Genomic DNA, 19,595 nt, shown 5'->3' with positions numbered 1-19,595 from the left:
AATGCATGAGATCTAATGATATTTTCATAAATTGGACCAGGTCTCTTGAATATTTATTTGGTAAAAAATGTGAAAAAGTATAATTGCTTTGGAATTATGAAAGTTCAAGTATCATTAGGTTCCATCTTGAGCTACAACACAATCATCAAGTAAAATGGGTCAATATAAAGAAAGAACAGTAGTTTCAGGTGAAATAATTTTAATTTTAACAGCAAATTCACAATATCTATTTTCTGTGGTATTCCATAGTAACAACACTCTACATACATTTCATGTAATAAAAAGTTGAACAAATACAGTGTCTTGCAAAAGTATTCATCCCCTTTGGTGTTTGTCCTGTTTTGTTGCATTACAAACTGGAATTAAAATGGATTTTTGGAGGGTTAGCACCATTTGATTTACACAACATACCTACAACTTTAAAGGTGCAGATTTTTTTTTTGTGACACAAACAATAATTAAGATGGAAAAAAAAAACAAATCTGGAGTGTGCATACGATTTCACCCCTGCCAAAGTCAATACTTTGTAGAGCCACCTTTTGCTGCAATTACAGCTGCAAGTCTCTTGGGGTATGTCTCTATTACCTTAGCACATCTAGCCACTAGAATTTTTGCCCATTCCCCAAGACAAAACTGCTCCAACTCCTTCAAGTTAGATGGGTTGCGTTGGTGTACAGCTGTCTTCAAGTTATGCCAAAGATTGTCAATTGGATTGAGTTCTGGGCTTTGATTAGACCATTCCAAGACATTTAAATGTTTCCCTTTAAACCACTCCAATGTAGCTTTAACTGTATGTTTAGAGTCATTGTCCTGCTGGAATGTGAACCTTCGTCTCAGTCTCAAACCTCTGGCCGACTCAAAGAGGTTTTCCTCCAGAATTGCCCTGTATTTAGTGCCATCCATCTTTCCTTCCATCCTGACCAGCTTTCCTGTCCCTGCAGATGAAAAACATCCCCACAGCATGATGTCTTGCACTACCATGCTTCACTGTAGGAATGGTGTTCTCAGGGTGTTGGGTTTGCTCCACACATGGCATTTCCCATAATGGCCAAAAAGTTCAATTTTAGTCTCATCTGACCAGAGAATCTTCTTCCATGTGTTTGGCGAGTCTGCCACATGCTGTTGGGCAAATTCCAAATGTGTTTTCTTCTTTTTTTCTTTTAGCAATGGCTTTTTTCTGGCCACTCTTCCATCAAGCCCCACTCTGTGGAGTGTACGGCTTAAAGTGGTCCTATGGACAGATACTCCCATCTCTGCTGTGGATCTTTGCAGCTCCTTCAGTGTTATCTTTGGTGTCTTTGTTGCATCTCTGATTAATGCCCTCCTTGCCTGGTCTGTGAGTTTTGGTGGGCGGCCTTCTCTTGTCAGGTTTGTAGTGGTGACATGTTCTTTCCATTTTGCTATAATGGATTTAATGGTGCTCCATGGGACATTCAAAGTTTGGGATATTTTTTATAACCCAACCCTGATCCATACTTCTCCACAACTTTGTCTCTGACCTGTTTGGAGGCTCCTTGGTTTTCATGTTGCTTGCTTAGTAGTGTTGCAGAGTCAGGGTCCTTCCAGAACAGGTTGATTTATACAGACATCATGTGACAGATCATGTGACACTTTGATTGCACACAGGTGGATCTTAATCAACTAATTATGTGACTTATGAAGTGAATTTGGTTCTACCAGCTCCTATTTAGGGGTTTCATACAAAAGGGGGTGAATACCTATGCACACTCCAGATTTCGGGGGGGGGTGTCATCTTATTGTTTGTGTTACAATTTAAAAAAATTAAAAATAAAAAAAATAATAAATAAATAAAATAAAAATAAATTCACCTTTAAAGTGGTAAGCATGTTGTGTAAATCAAATGGTGCTAACCCCCCAAAATCCATTTTCATTCCAGCTTGTAATGCGACAAAACAGGACAAACACCAAGGGAGATGAATACTTTTGCAAGACACTGTATGCATTGTCTTTTTCTTTGTGTCAGCTTTTTTGTGAAAATGATCCTAACAGCAACCACAAATCCACTCACACCTTCGTCACTTCCCCTTAAAGATGACTATTGTGTGACTAAATGTTTCTTCTGCATTGAAGGTTGCGTGGACTGTCGTGGTCTCTCCTTTCTCTCTCGACGCAGGGCTGACGTACCTCCCCAACCACACACATGGAGCAAAACTGGTCTTGCAGGCCAGACTCATCACAATTCCAAAGATGTGATGGATCCCACCCTCTAGATTGTCCTTCCCACCCTCTACATGAGGAGCTGTTCAGCCACAGGAGCACGTTCAGTAAACGGCTGATTCTTCCATGCTGCACAACTGAGAGACACAGGAAATCATTCCTACCTGTTGCAGTCAGGCTGTACAATGCCACTGTATAACTGTGTTACACTGTCTTACCATGTATACTGTATCCTTAACTCAGGTGCAATATATGTATATAGGAATCATTGTATATAAAATCACTTCATTTTGCTTTTACTTAAGTTATTGAACTTAAATTTATTTTATTCTTTTTTCAGATGATTTTATCTTCTATTTTTAGACATTTACTTCTTCTCTGATTCAGGAGCTTGGTAGCAAATTTGAATTTCCCTCCAGGGATTAATAAAGTAATTCTGATTCTGAATATCTTTAATTTCAAGTTTCTCCAGCAGGTCTTCATACTGTTGAAACCACTTTCCTACTACCTGAGGGTTCAGTCCAAGCTGCTCTTCCTGCTGAAAGAACCTCAGGTTTCTTAAAGTTGAGGTCTGGATTCTGTTTCAAAAACTTTTGAAACCAGTAATATCCAGCAGTGCCTTTTATTTCAGAATAAATTCTTTGCATAATTAAATGCAATTCCCTGGACTGCTTCAGATGGGTTAAATGCAGAGAGGAATTTCATTGCGCTTAAGTGTACGTGTAATTAAGTTGTTCTTCTGGACATCTCTTTTGGTAAGGGGGAAAACTGTTTTTGAGAGGAGTTTGATAAGGCCAGTTCTTCCTCAGATTCCTCTGGCAGGTATCGCCACACAGATTGCCTCACAGATGCACAGCCAGAGCCAGCAACGTTGCCACTAATGCACCTTTGCAACGTGGTCTTTGCAATGTTCCAAGCCCTTACTAAAATCAAACATTGGGTATTTGCCCTCCTTGAACTATTTTCTGGGACTCATTAATGACACCCCTCATTCTGTCCATTCCCCAATGACATCTTCCTTCCTTTATGTCTTGTTCTCTACTCTCTTCCCTTTGCTTGTCCTCCTATCTTTTAACACAGCATTAATGGTGCCTTCCCAGATGTGCAAGCTACCCATGCCATGTGCACTAATGCACACCATACCATCACAAATCCCAGGAGCCCTCGTTATGGTTTTTTTGTCTGAAAATGATGTTACAGACATTTTTCTGTAACATAATTTTATTTGGAAAAGTATCATTGGGAAAACTAAAATGTTTTTGTACTGTTTCAGTAATGCAGAATTCATTAAATAAAAAAATAATAAAAATGATAAATTATCAATATTTAGAACAAAATTTGTACTAAAAAAAAAAGGGTTCCTAAGATACAGTGAAATCCTTTCTTCATAGATCCCAGCTTGTTAGGAAGCTGGGGTCAGAGTGCAGGGTCAGTCATGGTACAGACCCCCGGAGTTGATAGGGTTAAGGGCCTTGCTCAAGGGCCATACAATGGCAGCTTGGTGGTGCTGGTGCTTGAACCCACAACCTTAATCTTTGAATTTATAACTCTTAGGAAATGGTGCATATTTTCAAGAACTTGTCACAAATGTGCTGTTAATAAAGTAACGCAGTATCTTAGTCACCTCAATGATGATTGATTCTTGTTTTTCTTCCACGTAAAATCAAACTGCATAAAACCTCCAATATCTTGCCCATTTTGACAAACCTTTCATAAATTCTCCAGAATCACTGTATAAAATATTTATGAAGTGCTTATGCGTTATAAAGAAAATATACAGGTACCCATCAAATAAAGTGCTACCTATTACTCTAGACCAGGGGTCGGCAACCTTTTTGCCATGTAGTGCCAATTAGAAATTTTCTTGTTCGTTAGTGTGCCATTCAAATAGGTGTTGTTAACTATGTGTAATTAGACGCCATACATTTTAGACGGATATGGATATTTAATGCATTGAGCAAATGTAAAACACCATTGCACTTGTTTTATGCCATTAACCTCACACACAAGGTTTAATAACACCCCCCCATTGGATAACAACATTGCAAGCAGCTTATACAAATTCACAAAATAACATCCAAAATCTTTCAGTAGGTAACAGGCCCAAGTTATTCACAATAAAGACGTAGCAGCCTAATGGAAATGGAACTGATGAATAATAAAACTACAGAAAAAAAATTAAATGAGTGTCAGAGAACATTGACAAGTAGCCTACATAAAGTGGTTTAACAATAAACTGCAAATTTGAAGTAGCCTTGTTACAAAATAAATGTTTTGCCTATCAGTCAGTGTGATCCCTGGCCCTGCTTCCCCTTCCTTAGCTCCGAGATGTGGGGATGGCAACTGGTCACTTTGAGTTGGACGCATGCTTCCGAATGGCCCGTTGTCAGATGACTTCGGGAGGGGCAAAGTGCATTCTTCATGTGCGAAAATATCTGTTCACACGGATATGTTGATCCGAACACTGACAATAAAGCCAGTGCGATATTGCGAAGACAGTTGAACTTTTCGGGTAAAGCTGCCCAGCAGGATTCATTGGCTTTAAACAGCAGAGCTCCTCTCTCACAGTCACGCCACAATATCTTGCCATCACTGTCAAACGTGCCACATCATTCACATCTACGCTTTCGTCAAGCGCAATGCTAAATACCGCTGCATCTTTTATGCCAGTTGTTTGCTGCACCCTTACGTTTTCTGCCATTTCACCAATTCGTCGCTCAACAGTTCTGGCTGATACGGGCATGTCTTTTATTCTTGATTTTATTGTCTCTTTATTTGGCAGCCCCTCAAAAAGACTATCCAAGCTGGAGAGAAAGGCCTCCTTAATGTATTCACCGTCTGTGAATGGCTTTCCATGTTTAGCTATGCAGTGAGAAGTTATATAGCTAGCTTCAGTGGCATTGTTTTTAGCTGAGGCAAAGACTGTTAAAGTGTGGGCTTGCTTCCCATACCTGCACACTGCGCGAGAGATTGATTCGTCCCTATCTGCCTGATTTTTGAAAGTCTTTTCGTGCTTTGCCTCAAAATGACGTTTAACACTGGATGTTCGACACACAACAGTTTCAAAACACACCGTGCACACAGCACGGTCCCTCTGAGAAATGAACCCATATTCTTTGGTCCACGAGGAGAGGAAAGCCCGAACTGTCGGCTTCTTTGCCATCTTAGCGCAACTGCTGCATCAAGTGGGCCCATCTTGGGAGAAATATGGGGAGGGGTAAGTGTTGCCAGATTGGGCGGGTTTAAGTGCATTTTGGCGATTTTTGAACATATTTTGGGCTGGAAAACGTCAGCAGTATCTGGCAACACTGGGAGGGGGCGCTATATTGTTGTGTAGTCATGCTAAAAGAGCAGGCTCGCCATGCAACAGCCAATGACAGTTCAAGATGACGTTTGAACATTTTTAATGTGTTGAATAATTAGGTTTGTGTATCATCGTCAGCGTGCCACTGGAAATTCCTCGGCATGCCAGTTGTGGTACGCGTGCCTAGGGTTGCCGACCCCTGCTCTAGACATTTAAATTAGCCTTATATCTGAACAGCTGGATTTAGTTCTTATAGTAAAATCAGTACTGAGGGAGTTTCTGGAGTTTACTTTACAAGTTAAAGGGGTCCCTGGTCGAAAGGTGTTTGAGAAGGCCTGATCTACACCACCCGAATGCTCTTTAACAAAGCATTCAAACTAACTTATAGTTTAGGACTGCTTTAATACATTAGCTTTAAGTTAATATACAGAGCACTGGAGATGCCATGAAGAGTATTTCATGTGTACCATCTGTAAATTGACACTTATTGAGAATCTTAATTTTGCTCATTTTTGGCACATCATTATCTTGTTTTATGATCTTTTTGAATGCATTTTAATTATATTTTTAAATGGATAACTTCTGACCAGAAGACTGCCTACATCAAAGCCCAGTCTAATGGACAAGATGGAACTTTGATCATATCTTTGCAATATAAAAGCCTAGTCAGTTCTCTACAAGTCAAGGACAAGAACAAAAATAGGCTTAAAAACCATGTAACATTTATTACTGCAAAACAAAGTAAAACAAAAATGCACATAAAACAACCTAACAATACTGATATAAAACAAATTAGTGCAAATGTACTGAAGTACTACCATATAACAATTATGAAACATTTGAAAGACACTATAGTTAAAAAAAAACCCAACCAAACAAAAAAAAGACCTTGTTGCAGACAGACAGGAGAATTGGTCCAACAGAACAATGATGAGCCCTATGACTTATGTAGCTGTACTCATTACAGACCTGAAAAACATAGAAAATGGAGTTGTATAGACTATTAATAAACACATTTAAACTTAAAGGACTTTAAGGGATGATTCAGTTCCAATTACAGTATCTAGCTGTATTATCCAAGCAACAGCATGAATATAGAGAAGGAAATAAACCAGGTTCTATGAATCCACCTCTATGATTAATGCAGTTTATATAAAACTGCATTAAAGAGGTTATGAAGAATGTCATTCTCTGAAGAAAAAAAAAGTTCAGTATACACAAGGATGGTAGTACAGCTTAGAACCATGTCAAAGACTGATAACCAAAGAGCAAGCATATGAGGAAAAGACATTCAAAACTCTAGCCTTCCATGGCGAGTTTGATAATGTCTCCTCTTCTCAATTTTGCTGCTTCCTCAAACTTCTCAATGACTTGCTTGCAGGTCGTTTTCTGAAAATGAACACGATCAGAAGAAAGAGAATGAGCATCAGACGCAGAATAAAAACAAACACACCACCACTATACAAATATACATATTAGAAACGTGTTACAAAATGGCTGGGATTTAAAATGCAATGGAAGGCAGGAAGTTTCTTGAAAAAGAAGCCACAAAATATTTATAGACCAAGACATAAAAAAAATATATTAGTTCAAAGGGGACCCTAAAACTCTCAGAAACTGGATGGAAAAAGAGAAATGTGAGCTCAGGGAAATTACACCCTGATTATTGCTTTGACCGTCATGTTTAGTCTTTGGTAACGCTTTACAATTCTCTTATTCCTCAGTGATGTTTAAGTCTTGAATCAGAATGGTCAGAAAGTGTTGATTAAATTTTCTATAATAGCATGGCTCAGACAATAGTGCCAGCTGAAAAATGAATTACAGGGTTAATGAGCTAGCCCGAATACATTATCCTGTCTATAGTAACAGCTCATTCACTTGCACAGTGCATGATCCACAGTAATCGAAGATTAATAATAAACAGATTAACACGTTACTTAACAAACAGTCATTGATATTCCGAAGCTTTAGTCCGATTTATACTTCCATGTAGAATCTACACTGTAGGTATGGCGCTGACGTGTGCGCAGGGTGAAGTATTTATTTGCACGTACCGTGCACATTTCCTCTCAGAGGTGCTATCACATGAAACACCAGATGTCACCAATTTTATAGATAGAAGAAAAGCAGAACGTGAGCTCCATGTTAATAATGCAGACACAATGTTCTGAAACAGTTGTACTCGAGGGATGTGGGAACTTCATGCAATTAATTATAAACCAACCGAATTCTCACTGCAAGCATTTCTCAAGTATTTTAACTCTGCTGTATTCAGCAGTATGAGCAGCTTGAAGCCAAAGCTCCACTGCATGCTTAGGAACGAGGCACAAAAATAATGCCAGTCTATTTAAATCCACAGGATTAGATGCAAGGTTAAACCGGGTGGCCGTTATAATGATCTACGACCGCCTCACACTTTATATATTTACATTAACACAATATTGTGACAGCAGAGCTCCGATCTTGGCAGAGAGGAAAGAGCAGGCAGAAATGTGATGCTTACGAAGTGGCCTGACCAATCACAGTTGTTGCGGTCGGTGTTGTTGCGACATGTAGTTAGATTTCTGGAGCAGTGCACATCAGGCTACAATGTAGAGTATGCAGCTGCACCTTATTCTACGGCATAGATTTGACGGAGAATTATAAATTGGCCTTTAGACACATTTACGAAAGAATTTTTGGTCTCGTAGTATGTGCAAGTAAAATGGTGCAAAATGTACATGTATTGAGAAGAGAAGATTCAATAAGTAGGGCAGCACGGTGGTGTAGTGGTTAGCACTGTCGCCTCACAGCAAGAAGGTTCTGGGTTCCAGCCCAGTGGCTGACAGGGTCCTTTCTGTGTGGAGTTTTCATGTTCTCCCCGTGTCTGTGTGGGTTTCCTCCGGGTGCTCCGGTTTCCCCTATAGTCCAAAGACATGCAGTTTAGGCTAATTGGTGGCTCTAAATTGACCGTAGATGTGAACGTGAGTGTGAATAGTCGTTTGTCTCTATGTGTCAGCCATGTGGCGACTTGTCCAGAGTGTACCCTGCCTCTCGCCCACAGTCAGCTGGGATAGGCTCTAGCTTGCCAGCGACCCTGCAAAAGATAAGCAGTTACAGATAATGGATGGATTCAATAAGCAAGATGATATTCTACTTATAGTTACACGTAGCCTGGGCCCGCCCATCCTAAGTGTGACGCAACACGGGGGGCTGTTGCAAACTTAGTCTGGCAAGGCAAGCTATCTCCAGCTCTTCCAAGTTCCCGAAAAATCGGGAACCAATCAACTTTGAGCATCTCCAACGGCCCTGGGTAAAGGCGTGTTCAAGGCAGTGACGTAGTAGAACTGCGACCGGAAGCCATAGATTGTTTACAGAATCTATGCCGGAAGCGCTTCATTCACTAAAAACATTACGAACATGGAGCAGCGGCAAGCCTTTGACACAGCGGTAGATACTGTATTGAAAGCATTCAATGGGAAGTTCTCATTGAAAACGGAGCAAAGAGCAGCCCTGGAGGTATTTATTGAAAGGAAGGACGTTTTCGCCTTGCTCCCGACCGGCTTCGGTAAGAGTTTAATCTACCAGTTAGCCCCGCTGGTAGCCAAATCAATGGGGCTCAGCAAGAATCCTATCGTTGTGGTCGTCTCGCCTTTGATCGCGCTATTATCGTCCTCTTCAGCTCCTCCTTCTTCTTCCTGTTACTCAAGCAGTTTCCGTCGCGTCACATACGTCAGGGGAAAGAGTGATGTGATTGGTTTAAGCTTCGTCACAGCCTTTTCTGGCTTCGGCCAGTAGCAAACTGAGGCATTTCAGGGAGGCGGGTCAACCACGCGCTTTGGGAAACGGTTGGGCTTAATATCTATGCCAGACCAATGCTCGCAGAGCTTTGAAGTTGCGTTAGCCAAACTAAGTTACACGAGAGGTGGGAAATGGAAAAGCCAGAGTCCGTTAACACGTAATGTTGAGAATCCTTATGGCCTGAAGGAATAAGGTATCCTTGAGTCAGGAGGTGCGAATAGTGATACTATGGCAAGGTTTGCTGTAAATCTGCTGGAGAGGTGGGAGATCCATGCCAGTGTTTGATGTAGTTCTCAGTGTCATTTAAAAGAAAAAAAAATACCACACACACCATGAAATATTTGGTTGTGTGTGCTCAGACCATGATGCACCCTCTCTACTGTGCATTGGTAAAAGTTGACCAGGGTTGTTGCGTGTCCCAAAGTTCCCAAGTCTTTCTGCTGTGCCATTCTGAGGATGTTGCTGAAGTTTAAGAACCAAAATAGTGTGTGTAACAGCTGAATGCCCAGGAATCTTATGCTGCTGACGAGTTCCACAGGTGAACTGTTGATATTGACAGGACTATGAGCCCTTCTGTTTTTCCTGAAGTCCACAAATAGCTCATTAGCTTTGCTGACATTTAGAGGCAGGTGGTGGTTGTGGTGCCAGGTGGATGGGTCAAGAATCTCCCTCTTATACACATGCTCATTATTAGTTATGTGCCTGATTGCTGTGCTGTTGTCAGTGAACTGATTTTTATGCCAGTGAATCTGGCTACAGTCATGGGTGAACAGACTGAAAAACAGTGGGTTGAGGCAGCAGCCCTGAGGCATGCCTGTACTGTCAGTATGGATAATGTCCTGTTACCAATCCTTACTGTTGGGTCTACAAGACAAAGTCTGATACCCAGTTGCAGATGGAGCTGCGCAGGCCCAGGCTACTTAGCTTTAACAACAGTTTATAACCGTGAAAAATGCTAATTGTAGTTGACAAGCAGCCTCCCGACATTTGCGTTTTTCTTGTCCAATTGTGTCAAGGTCACGTGTAGAGCAAGTGAGATGGTTTTATCTACTAAGTGGTTGTAGCAATAGAGCAACAAACAGGTTAATTGTGTTGGGGACATTGTGGTGTATGAATGACAAAATTGAGCTTTTACAGGCACTTCATCATAACAGGTGCAAGAACAGGTCAACAGTTATTCACAATGGAGACTGACATTTTCTTTATAGGCAAAGGGATAATGGTTTTCTTGAAGCATAAGAGAGAGATTAAAAATAAATGCACATAAAGGAACCAATTCAGTTACTCTGAGCATGTCTTCCATCAGAGCAGAGAGCTCCTCATGTGTAGACATGAGAACGTTTTATATATCCGTGAATAATCAACTGTACAATAACGTTACCAGTATACATTGCATCTGCAACGACTTCAGGAGGAATTTATTTTTAAATTATTTATCAGGGTTTCCCCTAAAGTATCATAGCGTAGCGGCCCCGCTATACTCAATTTATTGACCGATACGCTGAGTGACATGTGGCTACCCATTAAACCGCCACTGTGCCATTTACAATTTAGGCCTATAGTATAAAACTAGAATCAACATGCATGTGTTTTGTAACCTTTGAGCAGGTAATCAATACAGTGCATGGCCCTGAACTTGACCCAAGTTCGCAGCTGATGTCAGACGGGTATCCCGCATTGATTGAGCGATGCACAATTAATATTCATTAGTAACTTATGCAAAAATGGTAGAACCTTCAAGCTGGGTACAAGTGAGCAACACACAGATGGGCTGCAGCTTAATTACAGAGTTTTTCACAAACAAAACTGCAGAAAACTCAGCAACAGCAGCAGACCATAGTTGTGAGACCGTGATGGCTAGTTCGCTGCACGCTGCTGACCAGCTAGACTCTGACAATGAGAGTATTGAGCCATCCGCACTATTGCCAAAATTTAATGATCAGTATTTTGAACAACTTGTGCCATGTTGCATCAACATTAACTTTGATGTGAAAGAAACTACAGTCTCCTTTGGAACAGTACACTGCTTGTGAGATGCAAGTGGGCTTTGTATTGACCTTTTTCCTGTTTTTAGGGTGGGAATTTTTTGGAACATACTTTCCTATAACAGTACAGCCTGTTGTGTTCTCCTCCTTAGGCAGCTGGGCCATAGAAGGTTCACGCTGCATGCTACACGCGTGTAAAGAAAAGTGGACAAACGTAGCATGACTTGCTCTGGGCCATAGAACGGCGTTCACGTTGCACGCTGCACACTTCACGCGTGAAGCGAGAAATGAACATGCACACTTTTTTCTAGGCATGAAGATGGAAATTCCAGTCAATGCATGCGGTCACCGCCGCGCCAGCCAATCAGAACGGGTCTAGGGAGATAACTCTATGCTTTCAGGGGAAAACTTCAGAAAAAATATAATTGAATGGTATAATTGAAAAATAGTTCTTCATCGGGATTGTCAAGCAGATTATAGAATGTTCGGTGAAATTCACCACGGGTTTCTCTCAGAAGGAAGTGTTCTCGGCTCCAAATTCTGTTCCTTTTTCTCTTCCTCTGTCTCAGTAAAAGCAGAATGAGGCAATCGTCGTCATCCGAAGAGTCCATATTGTTGGTTACTCGGTCAAAGTAGAACAGACGCAACACGTGAACATCCAAGCATGAAGTTTAATGGCCCAGGGTCCGGTTCTTCACGTGAACGTGTAGCGTGTAGCGTGCAGCATGAACCTTCTATGGCCCAGCTGCCTTACTTACTGCATTTAAGATTGCATTGCTATTTCTTCTTCACCCAGTCTTACCAGACCTATCACCTGTGAATAGCTAAAGTAACCAATACAAAGGCATCTTTGTGTATGTGTGATGATTGAGCATATAGAAAACATACGCACGACCTGGTGGTGTCATGGTTAGCATTGTCACCTCACAGCAAGAAGGTTCTGGGTTTGAGCCCAGTGGCTGACGGGGCCTTTCTGTGTGGAGTTTGCATGTTCTCCTCCGGGTGCTCTAGTTTCCCCCAGAGTCCAAAGACATGCAGGTTAGGTTAATGGGTGGTTCTAAATTGACCGTAGGTGTGAATGTGAATGGTTGTTTGTCTCTATGTGTCAGCCCTGTGAGGATTTGGCTACTTGTCCAGAGTGTACCCTGCCCACAGTCAACTGGGATAGGCTCCAGCTTACCCTGCACAGGATAAGCGGTTACCGATAATGAATGGAAGGATGCATGTTGTCCATACTAAAGATAGTCTCATAGCTGAAAACTTACTGTTAAAAATGCCTCAAGATCTTCTGTAAATGTTCCTTACAGAAAGTTTTACCAAATTAGTAATTTAAAATTTTTTTTAATTGATTGTTCCTTGCAGAAGACTAACGTCATCAAGTCCCTAGTTAAAAGGAATGCTTTTTCCAAATCACTGATCAGCAGTCATCAGTGCACATTACCTGCTCTCACTCCTGAGCCACCATTTAATAATAATAATAATAATAATAAAAAAAACAAAAACAAAAAGCACCTCCTCTGGTGTACCTGCAAAGTTCCAGACAAGACAAGGTAGACAACTGTTTACTTGTGTAAACTTTCAAAATCAATCATTGACCATATGATCTGGAGTAATCACTAAAGCCTGAACAAGCACTTGAGTGATAGAAATAAAAAGTTCACGTTAAATGTTTTCAGTTTCATTTTATTTCAGATGTTTAGCCATAATGGGCAATAAATCATCCTCTTCTGCATTTTGCGTTAGGAGAGACATTTTTTAATATGCAGATTTGCAGCAGGGCATCACCAACCTTTTACTGTTCAATGTTCAGCAGTATTAGACTAATAACCATCGTCTCTGTGTAACCACTCATCATAACCTCTCTTTACTTTAGAACCTTATTATTCAATTCATTATTTATTTATTCTTATTATTCTCTTTAGTAAGCTGAGGTTATTTGGTTTTGTAAACGTTAAGATACATTTGTATGGACAGTGCTATTTTCTTTGTAACGTAATACTGCAATTTCCCTCAGGATCATGATAAATGCACATTTATCTAAAGCTTTTTGTTTATTTTTCTAATGAACCAAGATGAAGAGCTATACAATCCATTCCCTCCTAGATGCACCAGCGAGGTAAAGTTGTCCTGAGGGGTAATGATTAAAGATGTTAGGCTTGCATCCAAATGACTGAGGTTTTGTGTGGTCTGGACAGTGAGTGGAGGAAATTTTCTGGTAGCTCAAGTGGGAGAAGTAGTACAAAGGGAATTGTAGAATTTAATGAACTAGAAAGACATTGAGTCAGAGGTCCAAGATTTGCAAATTCAGACAATTTTTTAAGAAAATGTATGAAGTGAAGCTTTTGTTATATTGCTACCCAAAGTCAAGAAGGGCGATGCAAATGAAGTTTCTTTTTATGATCAAGCTCTTTAGTGCAGTTCTCCATTTTCAAGCCACTAAAGAACAGCAGATCAAAGTATAAAGAATGAAGGTTAAACAGCTTCAGCCATTGTTATTAATCAATTTAGTAAGTGAATCTAGAAACGGCTTATCTATGGTTACAATCAGACTGCAAGCCAAAGTACTTCATTCTGATTTACTGCCCAAATCAGTTTTCTTTTGTTTGTTTTTTAATGTGGTGGGCACCAGTTTGACCCAGTTAGGTCCTGAAGTGACAAAACCTTTACAATTATGGCTAGAAAAGCACTGAAACTGAATGTGTAAAATATTGTCACCTTGTTTTATTTATTTGTAATTCATACATTTCTGTTAACAGAGCTAAACCACAAAACACAATTACGTTAATTAGATCTTAATTGTTTTTAATAAAGGATGCTGTTTTTATGGACCGTTAAACACTGAAGCAAATGTGGTAGAATGGTGGCACAGCAGGTAGCAATGAAAGCGCTAGTTGCTCAGATTTCCTCTCACCTCCCAAAAACCTACCAGTAGGTGATGGTACATTGCCCATAAGTATGAATGAACATGTTTGTGCATGGTGCCCTGCGATGCATGGATATCCGATCCAGGACCTGAAGCATGAATACACTTAATTCTCCTGGGATAGGCTCTGGATCAGCCACAACACTGACCAGGATTAGAGCGTTTACTGAAGTGAAACACAAACAAGGGACGAACAGACAGGTCATAGGAATTCCAAACTGCCTTTTGAGACCGACGTCATGTTTATTGGATTTGTGAAAAGTGGTCCAAATAGGAAAAGAAAATGTCATGCACATTTGCAAACTATAGCTAGAAGTGAAACAGAATTAACTGTGGGGGAACAAGACGTGATCAAAAATGGTATTTAATGTAATTACAGCAAACGTTAATTTTAAAAAAATTAATTTAGTATGGAAATGGGCTGTTTACAAAGGCTGTGCATGATTGTGCATAATAGGTGGTTACATCATACAAACAGAAATAACCAGCAACGATAATCTTACATTTTTAATAGAAGCAAGAGTATAAATAAGAACCAATTTTAGTGCACTCAAGTGCAAGCACAGATTTGGCAAATAGAACAGAGGGAGGTTTAATTTATTTCCCTGCATGTGTGGTTGGCAACCTGGGAAACACATAGAAAATGTAAAAGTCACATTTTCTATTAACTACATATCTGAAAACAATATTCTCTTTTGCATACATCTTAATCAGAGCTAAAGGTTCATCATCCTGTGTTCATTATTCAGAAATTAAGTAAAAATGCGGGGGGGGGGGGGGGGGGGGGATTCCATGTCGACTGCAGCACAGGTGCTTTGCAGATAATGTAACAGCTGTTATCTAATTACAAAAAGGAATAGGTTAGGCTTGTTCCTTTGCCGATCAAACTTGGTCTGTCTAAATAAATGCAACCTGTTTTGAGTTCATTAACGTGATCAAATCTACCAGTCTGTATTCATTAGACATGCACACGAAATGGCCAAAAGGTATGTGGACACTATCACACATATATGCAATCAAAACAGTCATACATGGGTCTTCCCAAAACTGCTGCCAAGAAGTTGTAAGCATGTAATTGTCCAGACTGATTTTGCATGCTGGAAACTTTTCTTTCAATAAAATTAAGAGGCCCAAACTTCCAGCAGGATCATGCTCCCGTGTCCAAAACAAGGCCCATAAAAGATATGGTTTCCAGTGTCCGTCAGAACTTGAGTGACCTGCACAGAACCCTGACCTTAACCCTACTGAACACCTTTACCAAGAAATGGAATGTTGACTGTACCCCACACCTCTTCACCAAATGTCACAACCTCACGAATGCTTTTGTGGCTGAATGAGCACAAATTAAAAAATCTTGGGAAAGCCTTCCCAAGAGTGGAGGATGATAAGCAGCAAAGGGGGAACCAAGTCCATTGTTTTGGGATGGGATGTTAATGGTGAAACTGGTAGGATGGTCAGTGTCCACAAACTTTTCACTCACTTCTTCCAGCTTGTCTCATTTGTGTGTGGGGTTGCTATCATGTGGACTCTATTGAGCCATGTCATAAACTGGAGTGTAGTTTTACGCTGGATGCCCTTCCTGCTGCAACCCTCACATTTCCAGGCTTGGGAAACAACCATTCACACCTATGAACAATTTAGAGTGGACTGTTAGCCTAACTGCATGTATTTGGACTATGGGGGAAATCAGAGCACCTGGAAGAAACTCGCACAGACATGGGGAGAACACGCAAACTCCACACAGAAAAGCCCTTGCTGGCCACTGGGCTCGACCCCAGAACCTTCTTGCTGTGAGGCAACAGTGCAAACGAGTGCACCACCATGCCACCCATCCACAAATTTTTCACTGTATAGTATGAAAAATTTACAGGATTTAGTTATGTATGTTAAGGATGCCTATTAATGAACTGTCAAATCTAACACTTCAACACGAATAATGGGAATGAAAATTAGAAAGTGATTAAAAAATGTGGGTGTTTTTTTTTTTTAAACTCTTGTACCAGTGTTGTCCCAACTCACCTTTGTGTGAATTCATATGGTACAGAAGCCTAACACTGCATGTTCTCAATGGCAACACGTAAATATGCTGTACATACTTTGTAATGCGCATGTATGTGATGGAGAGTCAAACTCTACTGGGTAGTCGGAATTCAGCAAAACACCAGCAAGCAGGTAATATCAAGACTGCACAGCTGTTAATATTGCACCCTCCTTTACGCTCCTTAAACCTAAAATGGTGGAAATTCTCTATTTTTTTTAGGATATTGATGCTGGATGCAAGGTTAAAAAGCCAATGCAAGGTTAAAAAGTAGTGGCGGCTACAATTACTGACATCTTAATCTTTTGGCCACTGCAAAAGTAGGAAGGAATAAAAGAAAAAAAAAAACCCAAACACTTTCAATACATAAACTATGCATGAATAATTACTCAAACTTCCACTGTGGGGGGGGAATTGATTCCCAATTACGTAGCGTATCAGATCACGACGACACCATTCCACAATTATCGATGTCCAGATGATTATTATAATAATAATTAATAACAAAGGCATGTGGTAAAAACGAAACAGCTTTGATTTAAAATTTGAACTTATGACAATACAATAGAATGGCTTTGTCACTGCACAAATGTACAACAAAATTTAGCTCATCATATGAGAGCAAAGCTGCTGCATACGTGTGCACCGCCACTCTCGGGCCCTTCAGCCCAAGGCCATCCCATGTTAACCTAACTGCATGTCTTTGGAAATGGACGTTGAACCTCATCTCATCTCATTATCTCTAGCCGCTTTATCCTTCTACAGGGTCGCAGGCAAGCTGGAGCCTATCCCAGCTGACTACGGGCGAAAGGCGGGGTACACCCTGGACAAGTCGCCAGGTCATCACAGGGCTGACACATAGACAACCATTCACACTCACATTCACACCTACGGTCAATTTCAAGTCACCAGTTAACCTAACCTGCATGTCTTTGGACTGTGGGGGAAACCGGAGCACCCGGAGGAAACCCACGCGGACACAGGGAGAACATGCAAACTCCACACAGAAAGGCCCTCGCTGGCCCCGGGGCTCGAACCCAGGACCTTCTTGCTGTGAGGCGACAGCGCTAACCACTACACCACCGTGCCGCCGGACGTTGAACCTGTGTCAGAAAATCTTTGTTCCACTTTCTACCCACTAAGTATTTTTGGAGATCGCATTTTGTTAATCATTCGTTGTTGTCTGCATTAATTTCAAGTTTTGTAGTTTGCCAATAAATGTCAACAGGAAATTGACAGGAAATTTCCTGTTTTCCACATGGAAATCCAGGTCAAAGGTCATTCTTCGACCCAAAACTTTATATTTTTACATGTAAAAATATTAAATGTCTACTGATATTGTAATATGTGGTAGATATTTACAAAAAAAAAAATTTAATTGGATTAATTAACCAATAATAACTGTTGAAACTGAAACACCCTTGTGAAATAGTTTTTTATTGGTAAATCTGAAAAGATGTCGATTTTGGTGGTGGGGACAGATAGATGTAGCTGCCGCTCTAGATAATATTTTCACTCCATTTTAGTGGTGGGGATATATACACACACAGTATGATCTTAAGGTGTGTGCGCGTGCGCGATATATATCACACACACCTTGAATCGGCACCTTAAGATCAAAAATGCTGAGCCATAGTAATTTTTATGATTAAAGTGATTTATATAGGTAGCAGCAGGGCTGAACGATATGGACAACATTTCATATCTCGATATTCATGCCAGATATCTCAATATCGATATGACTACGGGTTTGGTGAAAACCAAGCATTTTTCAGAAAAATAAAAAAACATACCAGTAATATAAAAAAATGTGGGAAGTGCAGTTTTATTTTTAAGAACTCACTGCCAGTCATCAACATTAACATAAATTATGAATAAATAAATTACAAATCAAACATTCCAAAGCACTGAAGGCATGTCCAGCCATTCACCTCCAAAGCCTTTATCATGTTTGATGCATTATCAGTCGTCACACAAACCTGTTGGTCCTCCTTCAAGTCCCAGTCTGCTAACGCACCTCATCTCCTGCACTATATTATCCCCGGTATGCTCCCCGGGGAAGAAGGACGTCTGCAGACAGCGGGTCTTGAGTTCGAAGTTTGTTGTAATAAAATGGACCGTTAAACTGATGTAAGGTTCGGTTGTCCGGCTCGACCACAGGTCCGTGGTTGTGGCGAAAAGATCGATTTCACGGAGCTCGGATTCAACATTCATTTTACACTCATTATAGAGTTTCGGAATGACCACTTGATTAAAATGTGTTCGGGATGGTATTTTATAACACTTGTCCAGCGTCCAAACCACTTTTTAAAGCCCTCTTTCGAGACTGTGTACACAGGTACCATGTCTTTTGCAATGTGGTGTGTTATAGCGTCTGTAATTTCTTTATGTCTGGTGGACGTCGACTCGTACGGTGTAACGCTACTGAACGCATCAGCAATCAAACTTTGCTTTGGCTTATTTTGGGATGACTGAGAAGTTCCCAGTGTTTCTCTCATTGTCATACACTCTTCGTGCAGCACGCGATGGTGTTGTTTCAGGTGGTGAAACATGTTTGTTGTGCTACCTTGCTTCGTCGCAATTTTTGCTAAGCACGACCTGCACAACACCTCACTCTGGTTAACACCGTCCTTTTTGAATCCGAAATACCTCCAAATAATGGGAGGATGATTTATGTTTCGGCACCAAGTCAGATTCTGCACCGCCCGCATCATCTTTCACACTCGTTTCTCTTCTTTCTTTTAAATTTTCCCGCTGTGTCTGTAGTGTGTGCGCATCAGTCTCCGTCTCCCTCACTCCCGCCCTCATATGTTTGTCATTGGTTGGCTTCAGCTGTCGATCCACAGCAAGGTTTGTGGTTGGCTGGCCTTAGCGGTGCATTCAAGGGCAATCGTAAAAATGATGTTTGTTGTGACTGCCAGAGCTGTACATGCAGGGCAGGCGCGGGGAGGGGAAATCTATATCGTCTATATCATTGCTTTTTCGATATTAATATCTTGAATGTTCATATCTAGATATAGATACGATAACGATATATCGTTCAGCCCTAGGTAGCAGTCCGACATCCGTAACATCACAACAGGAAGTCTATCGGTCTCACTGCCATTTTCACTATACTAAAACACAGAGCAGACTGCAACTCCGAGCCTCAATTTTGAGCTAATTTATTGCCATGCCACATAGATGTGTTTTTGGCCGGTGCAGCAATGACAGAAGGTGGATTTACGTTGCATTCATGGCCCAAGAATGTTCAAACTGCAAAGATGGACACATTTTGCGAGAAGTTCACGGGCACAACGGGCGCCTACGAAGTGGTCTCTCCTCTGCACATTTTACTGAAGACTCGTACTAGACCTCTGATCTGTTGAAGAGCATTGGCTATAAGCC

The 19,595-nt window shown here is 40.8% G+C and overlaps 1 protein-coding gene across 1 annotated transcript in view; it reads right to left on the bottom strand.

Annotated features, from left to right (window-relative positions):
• Positions 1-4,103: 4,103 nt before the first annotated feature.
• The window catches only part of LOC132868481 (baculoviral IAP repeat-containing protein 5.2-like), an 88,490-nt gene continuing 72,998 nt past the window's right edge, over positions 4,104-19,595 (bottom strand). Inside the window, exon 4 of the mRNA XM_060901391.1 lies at positions 4,104-6,871. Coding sequence (XP_060757374.1) covers positions 6,782-6,871 — 90 coding nt within the window. The 3' untranslated portion in view covers positions 4,104-6,781. The remainder of the gene's footprint in view (positions 6,872-19,595) is intronic.

The sequence above is a fragment of the Neoarius graeffei genome, chromosome 20, assembly GCF_027579695.1.
Source record: "Neoarius graeffei isolate fNeoGra1 chromosome 20, fNeoGra1.pri, whole genome shotgun sequence".
Lineage (NCBI taxonomy): Eukaryota > Metazoa > Chordata > Actinopteri > Siluriformes > Ariidae > Neoarius > Neoarius graeffei.
Note: the sequence above shows the minus strand (reverse complement) of the source record. Positions and strands in the feature narration are given on the sequence as shown.